Raw genomic sequence first — 19,408 nt, 5'->3', positions numbered from 1 at the left:
TATTTTACTGTGTGGTTGTTACTATAAAGGTGTCACTGTGCATAGACTGTTGTATCTTCCTTACTGTTTGGTTGTGCACTACTGTAATTGTTTACTGTGTGGTTGTTACTATAAAGGTGTCACTGTGCATAGACTGTTGTACCTTCCTTACTGTTTGGTTGTGCACTACTGTAATTGTTTACTGTGTGGTTGTTACTATAAAGGTGTCACTGTGCATAGACTGTTGTATCTTCCTTACTGTTTGGTTGTGCCCTACTGTAATTGTTTACTGTGTGGTTGTTACTATAAAGGTGTCACTGTGCATAGACTGTTGTATCTTCCTTACTGTTTGGTTGTGCACTACTGTAATTGTTTACTGTGTGGTTGTTACTATAAAGGTGTCACTGTGCATAGACTGTTGTATCTTCCTTACTGTTTGGTTGTGCACTACTGTAATTGTTTACTGTGTGGTTGTTACTATAAAGGTGTCACTGTGCATAGACTGTTGTATCTTCCTTACTGTTTGGTTGTGCACTACTGTAATTGTTTACTGTGTGGTTGTTACTATAAAGGTGTCACTGTGCATAGACTGTTGTACCTTCCTTACTGTTTGGTTGTGCACTACTGTAATTGTTTACTGTGTGGTTGTTACTATAAAGGTGTCACTGTGCATAGACTGTTGTATCTTCCTTACTGTTTGGTTGTGCCCTACTGTAATTGTTTACTGTGTGGTTGTTACTATAAAGGTGTCACTGTGCATAGACTGTTGTATCTTCCTTACTGTTTGGTTGTGCACTACTGTAATTGTTTACTGTGTGGTTGTTACTATAAAGGTGTCACTGTGCATAGACTGTTGTATCTTCCTTACTGTTTGGTTGTGCACTACTGTAATTGTTTACTGTGTGGTTGTTACTATAAAGGTGTCACTGTGCATAGACTGTTGTACCTTCCTTACTGTTTGGTTGTGCACTACTGTAATTGTTTACTGTGTGGTTGTTACTATAAAGGTGTCACTGTGCATAGACTGTTGTATCTTCCTTACTGTTTGGTTGTGCCCTACTGTAATTGTTTACTGTGTGGTTGTTACTATAAAGGTGTCACTGTGCATAGACTGTTGTATCTTCCTTACTGTTTGGTTGTGCACTACTGTAATTGTTTACTGTGTGGTTGTTACTATAAAGGTGTCACTGTGCATAGACTGTTGTATCTTCCTTACTGTTTGGTTGTGCACTACTGTAATTGTTTACTGTGTGGTTGTGCATGTCCTCATTTCCTTCTGCCTGTATTATTTTTGTATGTTATCATTTGCTAACCCACATAAGTGAAATGTTACTTGTGGATTTTTTTGGCATGTCATGGGCCACACAAAACATGGGAAAAATATGGCACTTAAGCCAGGCAGTAACCACTTTCACCAAGATGGAGAAGGTGAACTGGATAATTTTGTCTACTTTGATAGCATACTAATCCCGGTACTGGTACTTCTGTTCATCTCTCTCTTTTTCCATTCTGAAAGCACATTTTTCTCACCTCTTGACTACTGTTTCCACCTTTAGGCTTAACTCTGTCACAATAACTAGCTTTGATTACAAAGTTAAATGGGCAACATTTAAAGAATATGATCTAGAAATCATTATACACAATAAATTAAGCAAAGGCTTAATCTGTAACACACCTCAAATTCAAATGTTTATAGATTACAGGACATTGTTGCACCCCTATATGTATTTTTAATTGGGCCTACCTGGAGTGCCTGGTGATAGCCTTAGCAACATTTCTGACCACATCTTTCTGGTTTCCCAACTGACCACCACCTGCTAATCAAACAAACTATCTAGCTTACTATGTGATGCAGGAGAGCTGTGTCTCCCAAAATCTTCCTGATGTGGACTCTCTGTCCCACCATCCCCCAATCTCTTTGCATATGCTACCTCCAAGGTCACACTAACTTTAGGAAAAAGTAATAAATGTATTACTCTTTCCTTTGGGTTGGTGCTACCTCGGTGTGATATAGTTAGAGATTGGGGGTATTAGGGTATACTGGGACGGGTGCAGGAATCATAGCCCTCCTGAGGAACCATACTCTGCTTCTTCACATTTCATTATCTGCGCCATGACAATCTACTGGGTGGTAGTTTTGGTCTGATAAGAATCTCTCTGATATCTGGAGGTAGAACACATTAATCGGATAAGTGATAGAAACGCAGAAATTAGTCATGAAACTTAGCTTAAGAAAATTCAAAGACTGCTAAACCAAATATAAAAAGCTGAAATCGTGAACTATCCTAATCTATTACAGGAACTACCTCTGTTCTGTCTCTCTATCATACAGACTACTTACATGAGGCTTGTGCTAAAAGCCTCTATGTAGAATGTCCAGCAGTCAAAGCTCACACAGGATACATTAACCAGCTGCTAACAATTAAATACATAAAAATGAAGACCAGGGCATATGTGTTGGCCAGCAACCAACATTTAGGAATAAGGCTAAGTATGTGATTTACAGTATCTAAAAACCACACTAGGAATTACAATGAAATAGAAAATGTCAGCACAGGATAATAGTGATCATGTTTATCAAAGGCTGAGAGCCTGTATACTTGGCATCAAAACCTATGAACCTATGAACTTATGAACCTGTGGACCTACACATTTTTGACCGTATCTGCTGCTGAACTCTTTACAATTGTTCAGCTCATTCCATCTCGCTAATTCTTTACATCCCTTGTCAGACTTATTTTTCTACATTTTAAAGTTTTATAATTCATTCTTAATTCAATCACTAAAACACAGTGCAAACTCTGTACTACTTGCTATGTGTGTGTTGCTATCTTCCTCATTATTAACTTTCTCAGACTTCCTCGCTACATCCTACCCTAAGCAATTCCTGACCACGGAGCTGTCAGATAACAAAAAAAGTGCAATGCCATGCAATTCACCTTCCTAATAACCTCGGCAATGCTTCTGAGTAGTAGGCATTACTCAGTTCACTCCATATCACTTTTATCCACAAAAATACGGTGCCACCTGTGTCATAAATATGGGTTATATTATTTTTGTGGCTCACCATTTAGCACTGCATCAGTCTGTTTCCACTGTTTATTTCCTATTAAACAAAATGCATTTGCAATATTTGATGTGTACTCCTGAATTCATGCCTTCTATTGTAATAAATGAGGTTACTGTTATCTGATCCTGGGCCACACATAAAGATGAGTTGTATTCTTCTATACTAAACGTTGTCTTGCTTTTCTACTCTTTGAGTAATACACTTGAAAGTATGCCCATTCAAATTTATGATTTTAATTTAATTAATGATTCTTTATAATTAATTATAATTCCTGGCATACTTCTATTATTTTTATTATTATTACATTGTCTATAATATACATTTGATTAGTTATTTTTACCATAAGATTACAATGGTTCACCATTTATCTATGCAGTCCTAATCTGTACTGCTCCAGAAGGTGAATGAACTCCACAGTGACTTTTAATTTCTAATACATGAACTCCACAGTGACTTTTAATTTCTAATACATGAACTCCACAGTATCTTTTAATTTCTAATAAATGCATCTCAAAAACTACTAGTGAAGGTATTTGTATTTGTTTCACAGCAAAACTACAGCCAGAGTTTAGTATTTTAATAGCATTTCTCCTCAAAACACCATGAAACAAACATATGATAAAATAATTTTACCTGTGATATTTTTTGTTTTCCCTTGCCTTGTTTCTTACTGTTCACTCCCTTATTTGAGTGTCTCACAAAAAGCATCCATGTGTCATGGGGGTCCACAATGTGCCGACTGCCATGTCCTGTCTCCTTAATTAAAAGAGATGACATAATTAGAAACAGGTAGTGTGAGTGTGCAATCAAGGAACATATAAGGAAAAATTCAACATTCAGAAATATTATTGTTGAGTGTACCTACATTTATCAGAAGACAGTGACTTTTTGTTGTCAGTTTGCTTACAAATCAGAACTTTTTTAGCAGCTCTAATATGGTGGTAGAACTTGATGGGAAACACATCACTCATTCTGTGATACTTAAATATTTGGAGGCATACTTATACAGCTGAGAGCAGATTCTTGTATCCAATGGTACTTGTTCAGTTCAAAAAGTATACATCTCGAATACTATCATAAATTAAGTTCATAGGTATGTATGTATGTATGTGTTTATTTATTTATTTTAAACATGTTATAGGTTCATGGGTAGGTACTAGTCTATCGGCCCTGGGGCCTATATAAGCCTAGCCAAAAAGGTTCCCTGGCTTTCGCCACCCAAGAAAATTATTTTCCTGTGCCCTTGTCAAGCAGTGACACAGAAGTGATCCCCGGGGTGAATTTTCTATTTTACATCCAGTCGTCAAGATTTTTCTTAAAGAGGGCCAATGAGGAGCTTTGCTTGACATGAATGGGTAGTTTGTTCCAGAGTATGGGAAGTCTCTGGGACAGGAATCTATCCCTCCAGCATGTTCTGTTTATTGTGGTGACAAGGTTTAGGTCCCTGGAGCATGTGGTTCAGAGAGAGTGGGATTTCTTTAAGTGTAGCATGTCCAACAGCTCTGGGTTTGACATAGCTTTGTATGTTAGGCAGAGATCATCTCTGAGTAGGCGATATGTGACGGAGTAGAGCTGGAGTTTTTTGAGACGATCTGCGTATGGCATCTATTTGTCGCCGGTAATCCTCTTAGTGAGGTATTTCTGTGGCCTTTCCAATTGTTGTAAGTGTCTTGTGAGATACATACCAAACGGGGCATTGTACTCTATAATGGGTCTGATGAGGGATGACTAGAGAGGAACAATGACCTCCTTTTTTCTATAGGAGAACCCTTTTGTGATAAGGTATGCCACGTAGAAGGATTTCCTGACTACTGTGGCGATGTGGTTATCAAAGGAGAGACTGCTGTACATCTGTGTCCTGAGGTCTCTTATCATACTTTCAGTATTTACTGAGCTACCACCTATGTAGTAGTTCATGGGTACCAGGTTTTTCTTGGCATTGAGCTTGAGGCCATGACTTTGACACCAAGCATCTGACTCTGTGAGGCCCTTTTGTAGAACATCTGCATCATTAGGGGATTCTATTATGACTCCCAGTTTAAGTATTTTCATCTGTAATATAGCAGCCAATAAAGGCATCCTTGATTTGCACCTCTACATTAGTGCTTGGCCATCATTTTCCACTCTTTCTACCACCAGAATGTCTGTTGTTACTGGTACAGCCCAGTAAAATAAAGTTGCCATTATGTTTTGAGACTCATGCAGGGTTTTACTTCTGAACCCGTGATTCTGACCACTTTCTGAATGTAACGCAATCTAAGATGTTGCCAAGGTTAGGTGAAGGTGAGAGGTAAGTGGTTGGCACAGCAATACAACCACACAGCCTCTAATGGGTTGCAGTACAGCTTCAGAAGAATCCAAACCATATTCTTCTCAAGTTGTTTTGTTGCATAACCCCAGCCAACCTTCTTACACCTAACATGTCAGTCAGACTCATGTCACTAATGTGGTAGTCAAAAACAGATCCCTCATGCTGGCTGCAACTAGCTAACCTGAACTGTTATTTAAAAGGAAGAACATCCCTTGCTTTATGAGGAAATGATGAAGTAATTATATATTCTTGAGCTCATTCAGAATAGTTTTTCTACTTATGGGTTGCAGAGTGAGTTTAACTGATTTACTGTATGTCTTCTCCTTATGTGCTTTTACCAGCTCATTATTCACATTGTCTGCATTTTGAATAAATAAAAAATGAAGTCTGTAATGAATACCACTCAGCTATATGCAGACAGTTAAGTATCAAAGCCTTTTATTTTTAACTATGGGGTGTCCAAAATAAAATACTCAATGTAGTTGTGATATGTTTTAAAGTTAGGAAGTATATCAACAGTTGACGTAAAATTGCACAGGTTACAATTTCTTTATAATTTCTCATCACTCATGGTTATGACAGATGCAATTAGTTATAATGCTGCTGGTGAAAATTCCTGACACCCACAACAAAAATGCTGAAGGATAGTCTTCAATTTGACTCTTTCTGTCCAAGTACTGTCCAAAATGTATTTTTGTAAGATACTGTACACTAAAGAAAATGCATGTAAGCTGCAAGGTTAAGCTACTGTGCAAACCATTGCAAACATAGGTTTGTATTTTGCCATGCTTTTTATGAAGTGCATATCAGAAATTTGTACACCCATTGGACTCAGAATGATAGTAATTTGCTGAATGCTAATTGCAACTATTAAACCTCTCAACCTCTTAGAGCAAGAAATCTGGACAAAGCCATAAATAATGGGGGGACAAAGGCCCAAAATAGGGGCACTTTTTAAATACTGCTCATACAAACTTAGACAATAGATAGAATAATAGGTTTTGCATTAGCATGGATTTTCTGAATGGCATGAAGTCTGAAACTCAAATGACTGTCATTATTTTCTGATTTCAACCCTCAATAATTTGCCAATGATTTGCCAGAAAACCACAATTTCATAATAAAAAGATCAAAAATATGAGGAAAAAATCTGGGCATTCTGCAACAATCTGTACAATTGAGAGGTATGGCAACTATGTTTACACATGTTTATTGCCTTTTTAGACTATTAACTCTATAGTGAAGATTTAGGTTGGTCATATAGATGACTGACATTCTTCTGTGCAAGCTGTGCATAACCATCAGTCCTTGATCTGTTGAGTTCACCATGAGTTAATTACATTCATCTGGCAGAAGCCAGATAATTTTCTCTGCATCATATTAAAATTATTTGATGGCAGTTAAGATATTTTGACCTTAATATCTTTCCCTTAATATACCAATACTAATGCATAATAATGGCATATCTTCATTATCCAAGAGCTAATGGTTGCTATATTAGTGCATTAAAATAAGGTGTGTGAAACACATGAAGGTTCTTGCTGTTTTAAAATGTCTTTATGTTATCCAGACTTGGGATGTTTTTGTGTCTTTTTTACTTTTTTTTTTTAAGAATTTCATTGTTATTTTGGTAGCTCACTATGTTTAGTGTCATTGGATCTATGTTTACAAGTTTTTATCCTGAAGTGTCTTGAATGAGTCACTAAAATAAATACATTTCTAATAATGGTGACTTCTTTCCTTTCTTGATGTGCTACTTTTTTGCATCTGCTTTCTCTTGTGATATTTGCAAAAATTGTTTTTCCTATTTGCCGCGGTGTCATTAATCATTTACTTCTGTCTTACGTGTCTTTTTATATAAATGTTATCAATCACTATTATTTGGGCGGTTCATTCTTTTTATTAATCATATTTTTTTCATTAATAGTGCCTATGTTTGTATTCTGTCCCTTTGTTACATGGACTGTTTTGAAACTATTACATATTATCTTCATGAAATCCTTCCAGAATTTGTGAAATTGTATATGATATCATTGCATTTTATTTGTACTTCTGGCTAATTTAGGCATTATGAGTGTTGTGTTTTGTAGACTGTACAAATGTATGGTCCCTGTTATTTCTTAAGTAATTTTTTTATTGTATTTAATGCTGTTTATTTTTACAACAGTAGGCTTGCTAACCTGCAAGACTACCTTGATAGATTGTGGTTAACTTGTGCATACAATTAAGTGAGGAGTCAGTTAAGACATTACAGTCATCAAAACATTAACATAAACAGTTTTTTTTTCTTTAAATAATGTTGTTGTTGTTTGTCTTTCGGCTTTTCCCGGTTAGGGGCCGCCACAGCAGAACTCCAGTCCGCTAATGATTGGCAGTAGATTTTCACGAACACCGAGGTGCCAAATTCAACCTTCAATGAAGGCACACCCATTTACATATGTCTTTCGAAAGCCCACCCAACCGCGGGGAGGACATGCAGACTCCACACAGAAGGCACTCCCTGCACTCCAGCCGAGAATCGATCGGGAGAACCTCTTGCTGTGAGGCAACAACGCTACTTTCTTTACATAACACTTTATGTTTTAATGATTACCATGCCTGAAAGACTCTTCATTTAATTGTATGCATGCAGTTTAATGGGGGGGGGGGGGCAGAGATTGCTGCCAGTGCAGCTACTGCTTTATACTGCTGACTGCACATAAATAAATGATGACTAAATAAGGCATAACAGTCATTAAAATGTATTTAATACTTTATGTTTTAATGACTGTCATGCTGCAAACCTATTGGAATGTTCTTTAAAAACACTGTATTGTGGTGGATTAAGGGAAGCCTAATGATACACACACATCACACCAGGATAAAGTATAAATGCTTTACTGATGTATCCGGTACCTCGGCTTACGCCTTCAAGGGAAGCCTAAGTAAGGCTTGACAGTCATTAAAATATAAACATAAAAACTGTTAATTCTTTACGTTTTAATGACTACCATGCCAATCTGACTTTTCACTTAACTGCATGCAGTCTACCCGATGAGGAGGGAATTGCTATAGATGCATTGCTGTATGCTGTTTCATGCAGCAGTTTTGCAGCATGACTGTCATTAATACATAAAGCACTAAGTGAAGTAACTTTTAATTTTATATTTTAAATGACTATTCTGCCACCCGTAGACTTAGATATGGACCAATGGATATTCATCAATTTTTGGTCTCACGTTTGCCTCTTGGTATTATCTGCTTGTTTCTTTTTAAGGGCATAAATGTGCTGTGTATACAAAACCTGAGTATGGACACGGCTAACAACTGTCTTATTTCTACAGCATTTCAAATTCTACTTTTGCAAATGCTTATTTACATGCTACCAGTTGTTGCTTAACTTTTACTGGGAATAAGAGGTGTTTGCATGTGTGTATGTGTGTACATATATGCACCCATGTGGAGTGTGTATGTTTGTGTGCATTCCCATGTAAGCCTGTGTGGTGCATGTGGGGGTGGCACATATATACATCCTCAGCTGGACTTGTACCATGTTCACAATTACTTCTCTTCCTTATACCTGATGAGTATTAGTAAAGGCTCTGACCCCATGGTGATCCTAAATTGAATAAAGATAATAACAGAAAATCAATGAATGGGTCTTACATATACAATTATTATAATGTTGTTGTTTGTCTTTTTGGCTTTTCCCGGTTAGGGGTCGCCACAGCGAAACTCCGGTCTGCTAATGATTGGCAGTAGATTTTTATGGTGCCGAGTTGCCAACCCGACACCCAACCTTCAGTGAAGGCACGCCCATTCACGCATGTCTTTCGGAGGCCACTCGACCACGGGGAGGACATGCAGACTCCACACAGAAGGCACTCCAGCCAAGAGTCGAACAGGAGAACCTCTTGCTGTGAGGCAACAACGCTACTGCTGTACCACCGCGGCTTACAATTATTATAATAATGATATATAATACTTCTATAAATGTATAGACACACAACACACACACACACACACATACACACACACACACACACACACACTACACATGCGTGTGTATGTATATATATAATATATATATATATATATATATATATATATATATATTCACACACACACACACACACACACACACACACACACACACACACACACACACACACACACACACACACACACACACACATTGCATTTAGGTGAACCCTTTCTTTGTATGCCACTGATTTGTATGGACTAGATCTTGTTGAAATCCTTCTGTATTAATGGGAAACTGGGCCATGACACCTGATTTGCAATCATCAGCAAATTTGGTTAACCATAGGCCAGGCTTTGTGGTATGAAGACTGTGAAAGTATATACCAAAAAATGAGGGAGGCCAGTGCTGATTGCTCTGGTACTTCACTGGTTGCTTTCTTCCTTTCCGAAGTGGTACCCCCACCTTAATTGCGTGAATTCTATTCTTCATCCAGTATGCAATCCATCTTACTGCACTAGGGGCTGTTGTTGATTCGTTTAGATTGCTTACAGTGCCACCATGGTCTTCAGTATCAGAAACCTTGACCAGATCCAGATATGATGTGTGGACTGAATGGCCACTGTCCAGTGCCTCTGTAACCTTCTCAAAGATGTTTATCAAACTGAATAGACATATCTGCCTTTTTGACAAAAGCAAACTGTTGTGGTTTACTTGCATGAGATTTTTAAAATCATAGTTTAAGAGGTTAATTAGGCTTATTAGGGATTTTGAGTCAGTAAGTTCTGTGACCTCTCGCAGTATCTCCTTTGTTTAGGTGTACCACTACACCTGTTTCCCAAACCTCAGGGACATGTCCCGTGGCTAGGCTTAAGTAAAGTAAGTGCAAGAGGAACTCAGTGAGGGTGTGGTTGGTGATATTAATTAGTCAGTCAAGTACATTGTCTGGAAACATGGAAACTGTGTTTTTAGTTTTAGAGTGTACAGCCAGGGCATGCTTCATGGTAACCTTTTAGGGTGAGTGAGACTCATGGATTTGTTGAAATTTAATGTCTATTTCTGGAGTAAATTTAGTGCTAAATCAGTCATCGAGTATATCTTTAGGGTCAGAGTGGGTAATACAATTTTGGATTAGTTCCATAAACTGCAAAGTGTTATTTCTCAGTTTCCTAATGCAACTGAAGAAGGATTTATATTTACCTTTGTTTTCTGATTTCAGTTTCAGTTCATATTCTGCTTTGGGCTTTCTGATAGTCATTCATAGTTCTAGTCTAATCTTTCTGATTCAGTCTTTAATGTGGGTAGATTTGTTATACAACTTTATTTATTTATTTTTATAGGGCTTATTTATAGTGGTGGACCACTGAGATTATTTTTAAATTTCCAATTATATGTGTTTCTAGTGGGAATCCGCGGTGGTGGTGCTGCGGTAGCATTGTCGCCTCACAGGAAGAAGCTAACCGGTTCGACTCTCAGCTAGAGCGTCTTCTGCGTGGAGACATGCGTGAATGGGCGTACCTTCGTTGAAGGTTGCGTGCCAGGGCTGGCAACTCGGCACATAAAAATCAACTGCCAATCATTAGCAGGCCGAAGTTCCGCTGTGGCGACCCCTGACCGGGAAAAGCCAAAAGACACATGTGTTTCTAGTGGGACTGCTAGATCAATAGAGTTTTTTATGTGGGAGTAGAGTTCAGATGAAAAAAATAGTTGGTGAACCTTCATGGGGAGTGGTGATATTTCAAGTAAACTTTCATAGCTCATTACAGAATTTAAACAAGTTTGTGTGTTTAAAGTCCCTGCATTCAGAATTGTTTACCATTGTTGGGTTAATGGCTTTAAAGGAGCAGGTTATGAATTTGTGGCCTCACTTAAACAGAGATGGAGATACTGAAGTCTTGGTATACTTGGGGGCAATGCTGGTGAAGTCCAGGTCCAGAATGCTCTGGCCACACATGGCCAGGATAGTTAATTTATACCTATCAACCTGTTAGAGCAAGAAATCTGAACAAAGGCACAAATAATGGGGGGACAAAGGCCCAAAAATAGGACACTTTTTAAATATTGCTCTTACAAACTTAGAAAGTGGATAGAATAACAGGTTATGCATTAATGTGAATTTTCTAATGGATACTCAAATGTGCACCATTGTTTTCTGACTTCAGTCATCAATGATATGCCAATGATTTGCCAGAAAACCACAATTTTATGAGAAACAGACCAAAATATGAGGCAAAAAATCTGGACATTCTAAGAAAATCTGTACAGTTATGAGGTATAATAGCTATTTGTTCTAAGGAGTTATCATTTACTAGGTCTGGGAATTTTGGGTGTACCCAACTTTAGAGGTTTAAATGCATCACTTAATTAAAGGATAATTGAAATCACCCAATATAATGGCATATTTTTATAAGGATAGTTTTATTAGATACATTTAGGAATCTATCAAGGCCTGTGGACATCAGTGGTGTCCTATATCAGGCTGTAAACTGATAAAAGGTAAGTTGGAATTCAATAATTTCAGTATTAGTGTCACAGAAAATTTACCAAGAGGTCTGACAGATACATTGACACCTCCTTCACAGAGGCCCTTAGGTCTGAATGCATGCTAAGTGTTCAAGCCCCATAAAGAGGGGGTGCACACTGAAACCAAACCTTAGTTACAGCTGAAATATCAATGTGTTGTAGCTGTGGGAGAGCCTCAAGATCAGGGAGGTTGTTGTTAAGATTTCTAGTACTGAGAATGGCAACCATGACACAGTCAAAATTAGAATTTGCCCTGTCACTATTTAATATGTTGGAATGTCTACTAGTCAGACATTGCCTAAAAAGGCACCATGGGGACAGCAAAGACTTTGGCCAGTAAGTGGAAGCCTTGAAGTGAGAGGTGTATGCCATCTGTAAGCAGGTTGGCCTATCTTACATTTCAACCCAAGATGACACATACTGGACTCCCTAAAACAACTTAAATTACTTAGCCAATTATTGAAGTCAATTATCTTGTGCTTGTATTTGTATGTAGGCATTATTCTGGACCTGTATGTATTTTACATATTTATGTATATTGGTTTATCTTTATATATGCTTGTCACTTTGTCATAACAATGCAGATGCACACACAGACATGGTAACCTTTAATTAATGGTTACCACTGAATATAAAACACATACTGTACCCAAAAGTGATTTTGAGGTAGAAACTGCCCTTTTAACAGAGACTGGAGCTTGTATTCAAACCTTCCTGTAGACCCATGGGTCTACACAGCATATAGAATATTGGTTCCGGTAGTACTTAGACCAATTTTTTTTTTATTTTATTTTGGATTTGTTAAATAGGGTAGAACACTGATCCTACTTGGCCCACTTCAATTTCAGCCCAGAGACTAATATTCAAAACAAGTAGCATTGTTTAGTCTCTGCTGAAACTTAAAAAAAAAAAAACAGATTGGCTGCAAGTGGATGAGTGTCCCCTACCACCACCACATCAACTTGTTTATCAACTGTGACTATAAATTGCAGACCATAGGATTTCCTTTTTGACATGAGTTGGTTTTACAAAAAAAACTTTTGGTTGGACTTCTCATTCTCCGTGGTGCTGTGGATTGTGTTTTTTGCTGGTTTGTTTGCTGGGTCTGCCTTTTTCAACATTCTGTGAAAGTCTGGACAGTTGAGCGGTATGCATCACATCAACTGCTACCACCTTTGTAGGTTCAGTGCCACTCTCTTACCTTCACTGAGAGCCATGTCTGACTGTCACAAGTCTTCTTTCTCACAATCGATTTCCTAGTTGGACATGCTCATTTCCTCTTTCCCTCGTCCTGTATTTCTCAAATCTTTTTCATGAAATCATCTTCTGCTTTCCTACATTTGTACCTGAATAATAGTAATCTGTTCTATTTGACTTTCTCTGCAATTGGAGCTACTTTGGCTACTGCTCTTTTGTCCTCATTTCTTCATCTGTCGCACAGTTTGCATCCTACCACCAGCCTCAGGCACTTGATCTTCATCACCTCTATCTTCTTCATCTGCTCTGCTTTCACTGCCCAGATTTCAGGACCGTACAGGAATACCAGTCACACCATTGTTTTGTAAATGATGCTTTTTGGATTCTTTGGTTTTCCTCTGTCACACTGTATCTCTGACATTCTGTGACAGTTGGCTGCAGCCCCTCTGATTTTAACTTTGACCTCCTCATTTAAACTTCCCTTCTACTCAACCTCCCCGCAATACCCGAAGCTGTTAACCTGTCCCACTATTTCCCTTCTATTTCAATTTTTAGCTTCTTCTGATTTCCTCCATTTGTTCGCATGACAACTGTTTTCTCTGTACTCGCTTTTATTCCATGTGCCTTCAATTTTGCATTACATTCCCAAGTAATTTGCTGAAGTTCCTCCTGTTCTGAGTCTGCTTGCAATGCTGCATCATCAGCAAAGAACAGCTTTGTTGATTTGTTCCCCTCCCCCGACCTGTTTGTTAATGTAGTCTATCACTAGTATGAACTGCAGTGGGCTCAAAGTTGAACTCTGATGAACCTGCATACTCACTGGGAGCCCATTTCTGAGTCTGAACACTTTTCATACTTATGCCATTGGTCCTTGTTACATAACCACACAACATAAAACATAAAAAAATAAAAGAATATACAATACAACAGCCAGGAACCGAAAAAATGCAGTTTAATACTTCTCCAGTGCTTCAGCAAAGCCTTCAAGGAGTACAAAAAAATAAGGGAACAAACCCTTACTTAAATACACATTCATATACTTCAATTAACTAATTAAAACACTAAATTCAAATCAGTAGCTTCCAATTACACTCTGGGTTGAGGCCTCTAGGACACATAGTATTGAATTTCAAAATGAACACACTTTCTTTGTATAACAATTTATTTTTATACATAATCTCTGAGCAGAAGCCTACAGGAATTTTTTCTAAAATAGTAGTTTTTAAGCCCATAGAGTTTGAATTATGAAATTCCAAAAAAATATTTCATTACAGGACTATCAACTTTTTTATTTTTAATGTTTCTAATATGTTCCTCTAGTCTACATTTAAACTTCCTTTTACTTTCTCCTATGTATACAAGATTGCAAGGGCATTGCAAAGCATAAATTACACCTTCTGTTTCACAGTTAAACATTTCAGGTGCACAAAAAGTTAAAACATTTATACATTCAAAAGTTTTAGTAATGTAAACACATACATTGCAATGATCACAAGGAAAAGTACCTCTAGATGTATTAATGGCAGAAATGTAATTTATAGCAGGAAATACAAAATGGTTGTGTACCAAAATGTCTCTTAAATTCCTACCTTTTTTGTAGGCTATACCTAATATGGGAGATAAAATATGCGCCAAATCATTATAGGTAAACAAAAACTTCCAATAACATTTTACTAAATCTATTAATCTAGAACTAAACACTTCATAAATTGAGACAAAATACATTCTCCTCCTGTTGTTATATCCACACCATTATCATATGTATTAGCATTATGAAAGGGTTCATGATGTTTTACAGAGGGCTCAACAACCCCACTAACAACTTTATTAACAGAGGCTTGTACAGAATTTTCATCATAGCCTCTGGATAAAAACATAGAACACATTCTGTTAACTTCAATGTTAAAATCACAGTCATTATTGCACAATCTTCTTAATCTAAGACATTCACTGTATGGAAGAGAAGAAATAGTGTGGGAGCGATGACAGCTATTGCCAAAAAAACATTTACCCCCATCTTCAAATTTCCTATGGACTGAAGTGAATAGTTTACTTTCATCAGTAATTTTAAGAGTTTGTTTGTGTCTTTCGGCTTTTCCCGGTTAGGGGCCACCACAATGGAACTCCGGTCCGCTAATGATTGGCAGTTGATTTTTATGTACCGGCTTGCCAGGCCTGACGCACATCCTTCAACGAAGGTACGCCCATTCATGCATGTCTCCACGCAGAAGACGCTCTAGCTGAGAATCGAACCAGACAGCGTCTTACTGTGAGGCGACAAGTAATTTTAAGAGTAATATCTAAAAATGTAAGTTTTCTACCTATTTGTAAACCATTAAAGGTGAATCCAAATCTACTTTTATGTAACCATTCAAAAAATATATCAACTTCTGATATACCCCCTCTACATACAAATATAAGATCATCAACACATCTGTAGTAGTTAACTACAAACTTCTTTAAAAATTTTAGGTCCTTGTTACATAGCCATTTCAGGGTCTTGAAACCATTGCAGGACTGCCCAAATCATCTTCTGGGGACCTTGTCATATGTTTTCTCCAAGTCTAGGAATATTCAGTTGGACTCTTTCCTCATCTCCTGCTTCTCCTCTATCTCACTGAAAATATTGGGTCTGTTGTGCTGCATCATGATCTAAATCTGAGCTGTTCATTTCCCATCTTACCTTTTACTTCTCTGCATATACGTTTATCAATCACCCTCTCCAGCACTTTCATGCAGTGTGACAGGAGTCTGATATTTCTATACTGCCCACAGTTGTGAATGTCCCCTTTTTTCTTGTACACTGATACCAGAATGCATATTCCCCAGTCATCTGGGATACGTCTTTGTCTGCATACTGCTATGACTACTCTCAGGAGCTATTTCTACCCTAGTTCACCCAGCATCTTGATCAGATCTGCTATGACCTCATCTAAACCTGTTGCTTTGCAAAATGATTGAGTTTCTTTTTGCCATTTCCTGAGCCACTTTCCAGAGGTTGGTAGAATTCCTCTATTGCCTTCTTTTGCAATTGCAACTCCTGTCTTGCCACTTTGTTAACTAGCCAGTATTCCTTCTCTGCCTGATCTGTCTATTCTGTCTCCCACTTCTTCCTGCACTCCTGTTTTTTTATAACTTCCTGGACTTCTGCATTCCACCAACAGCTTTCTTTATGTATCTTATTTCCATACATGGCTCACACAAGTATCTGTTCTACAGGCTCTTTATGTATCTTATTTCCATACATGTCTCACACACGTATCTGTTCTACAGGCTCTTTATGTATCTTATTTCCATACATGGCTCACACACGTATCTGTTCTACAGGCTCTTTATGTATCTTATTTCCATACATGGCTCACACACGTATCTGTTCTACAGGCTCTTTATGTATCTTATTTCCATACATGGCTCACACACGTATCTGTTCTACAGGCTCTTTATGTATCTTATTTCCATACATGGCTCATACACGTATCTGTTCTACAGGCTCTTTATGTATCTTATTTCCATACATGGCTCACACACGTATCTGTTCTACAGGCTCTTTATGTATCTTATTCCATACATGGCTCACACACGTATCTGTTCTACAGGCTCTTTATGTATCTTATTTCCATACATGGCTCACACAATCTGTTCTACAGGCTCTTTATGTATCTTATTTCCATACATGGCTCACACACGTATCTGTTCTACAGGCTCTTTATGTATCTTATTTCCATACATGGCTCACACATCTGTTCTACAGGCTCTTTATGTATCTTATTTCCATACATGGCTCACACACGTATCTGTTCTACAGGCTCTTTATGTATCTTATTCCATACATGGCTCACACACGTATCGGTTCTACAGGCTCTTTATGTATCTTATTTCCATACATGGCTCACACACATATCTGTTCTACAGGCTCTTTATGTATCTTATTTCCATACATGGCTCACACACGTATCTGTTCTGCAGGCTCTTTATGTATCTTATTTCCATACATGGCTCACACACGTATCTGTTCTACAGGCTCTTTATGTATCTTATTCCATACATGGCTCACACACGTATCGGTTCTACAGGCTCTTTATGTATCTTATTTCCATACATGGCTCACACACGTATCTGTTCTAGAGTCTATACACATGCTGTTTGGAGATACTGCCACTCTTCTTCAGTTCCACATATTTCTGCTGGAGGCCTGAGAATTTCCTCAAGCTCTTGTGCTTTTAATCCAGACAACTTCCAGGTCTTCAGCCTAGTCTCTGTTGACCTTAGATCTTAGTTCAGTAACCCCTTAAAGCTTTTTATTGTAACCTTGAAAATGATTCCTGGCTGCAATTAACATTTTAACTATCAATATTATTCTATCTTCTTTATTGCTCACATAAACTGATACACCAAGTATGTCTTTATTATTGTTTGCCAGTATGCAGCAGTTTCTTTCTTTCTTTCTTTTTTTTTTTGTACAGTCCTAACTTGTCATATATGACTAGCTTGTTCTCTGTTTTTATTCATTGTTTTGATATACTACATGTACCCAAAAACATGGCTGAATAGAGTCAATTAAACCAGGTCACATACCTAGTTAATAGATGATGGAATGAAAAATAAGATGGATCAGGGGAAATAATCATAAAATGAAGTGCAGAGAAGGACAATGTGCCAATAAAAAAATTTAACTTTATTTTGTAAGTGTCGCAATCCTCATGCTTTCAAACTGACTTGTCATTTCTAACACACACACATACACACACACACACACACACACACACACACACACACACACACACACACACACACACACACACACACACACACACACACACACACACACACACACACACACACGTGCATCTCCATTCAAGCTTACATTCACACTGCACACACTGATGTACAATAAGCACCAAGAGAATTATTCTCAAATTTTTAGCATTCATCACTTCTAAGCATTTTACAGCAACTTTTTCAATATTTTATAATTCTAGCAAAAAATCGTGCTTGAGTTATAGCCATGAAAGAAGAAAACAAAACCTTCTGGGCTGACAGGGAACAAATCACACTCTAAATGGCTGCAAGAAATGAACACTTCAGTGGAATTTGTAATGAGAATTCAAAGGCACCACTTTTCTGACTTAATTTGCTACTTGCATTTTTTTTCATCTTCATATGCTTTCTATGGGTAATGGGAGACCTGTAGTAGACCCAAGAGGTGGGCTAGTATGCTAAGAAGCCAAAGGGAGTGCATACAATCAAGTCAATGATTAGTTTGGTTATCAGAAAGAAAAGCTTAAAGCAGAGGTGAGATGTGAGTAATGCATAGGGTGAAGGGGTCAATGGGGAAGTTTCATGATTGAAAGTACTAGGAGGGGCAATTATGATTGGGGTTTGCATGAAGTTAAATAAAGTAAGAGTGGTAAACTCTGGAGATATGTGTGGAGAATATTGGAGCACTGTACTAAAAAATCAAAACAAAAAAAAAGAAACATTGAGGACAGATGGGGTATAAGAAAGTACCTCATTTAGATGAATATTCATTTTCTTATGCCGTGCACTATATGTTTAAAAGTGAAACTAGTAGAATTCCAGGACATTAATGCACAAAATCAGCTGTACTGTAGACAGCACAACCTTTTGGTATCAGGAAGAGCAGACCTGTGGGGCTAGAATATAAGAAACTGGGAAGTTAGTGACAATCTAAAGCTTATTTAAAAATTAGATGGTATTAAAATTTACTTACATGGCCTTCACTTTTTTCATTGAAACCAGGAGGACTGAGTCCTAACTTCTCATTGCCACGTATGAGTCATACAATGGATTTTGCTTAGGGAATTTCTACTTATCAGACATTTTATAGGGATAGATACTCCTTTTGAAAATGTGTTATATATTACCAACTAAGGCCTTACACTTTTCATTAGAGAAGCAAAACTATGTCAGTATGGTATTACTGTACTAGATCATGAAATAAAAACAAGTAGGTGAACAGCACTCAAAAGCCTTTTAAATATTATGTATAAGAGTCTATATTGTGGTCATTCTCTCCTTGAAATAAAAGCACCAGTGAAGGTTTGTTTAACAAAAAGGAGTTCACACTAGCAAACAATAGTATGCTTATAATAAAACACATCATATAGGACAGGTATCACAATTAATACACTGTTATTTTATGGATCCCTTTACAAACCTAAAGTTGGAATTATAAAGAATTAATCCAATCGTTAGATAAATATAAGCACAATGTTTTCTAAAAAAGTGCAGAGTAAAGGGAGTGAATTAACCCAATCATTAGATAAACATAAGCACAATGTCTTGTAAAAAATGCAGATTAAAGCATGCAAGCACATAAAACAATGTTTTTTCTAGAAATGTAGCT

At 37.4% G+C, this 19,408-nt stretch overlaps 1 protein-coding gene across 2 annotated transcripts in view; it reads right to left on the bottom strand.

Annotated features, from left to right (window-relative positions):
* The window catches only part of LOC122801581 (erythroferrone-like), a 370,321-nt gene that overhangs the window by 174,090 nt on the left and 176,823 nt on the right, over nt 1–19,408 (bottom strand). Inside the window, exon 2 of one of the 2 annotated variants that reach the window (XM_044071025.1) lies at nt 3,683–3,802. In XM_044071025.1, the coding sequence (XP_043926960.1) occupies nt 3,683–3,802 (120 nt within the window). Of the gene's footprint in view, nt 1–3,682; nt 3,806–19,408 lie in introns of both variants that reach the window. The other variant, XM_044071024.1, reaches the window with a different exon arrangement.

This window comes from Protopterus annectens, chromosome 5.part0, assembly GCF_019279795.1.
Source record: "Protopterus annectens isolate FY-2018-M chromosome 5.part0, PAN1.0, whole genome shotgun sequence".
Taxonomy (NCBI): domain Eukaryota; kingdom Metazoa; phylum Chordata; order Ceratodontiformes; family Protopteridae; genus Protopterus; species Protopterus annectens.
This window is presented reverse-complemented; position numbering and strand designations above follow the sequence as displayed.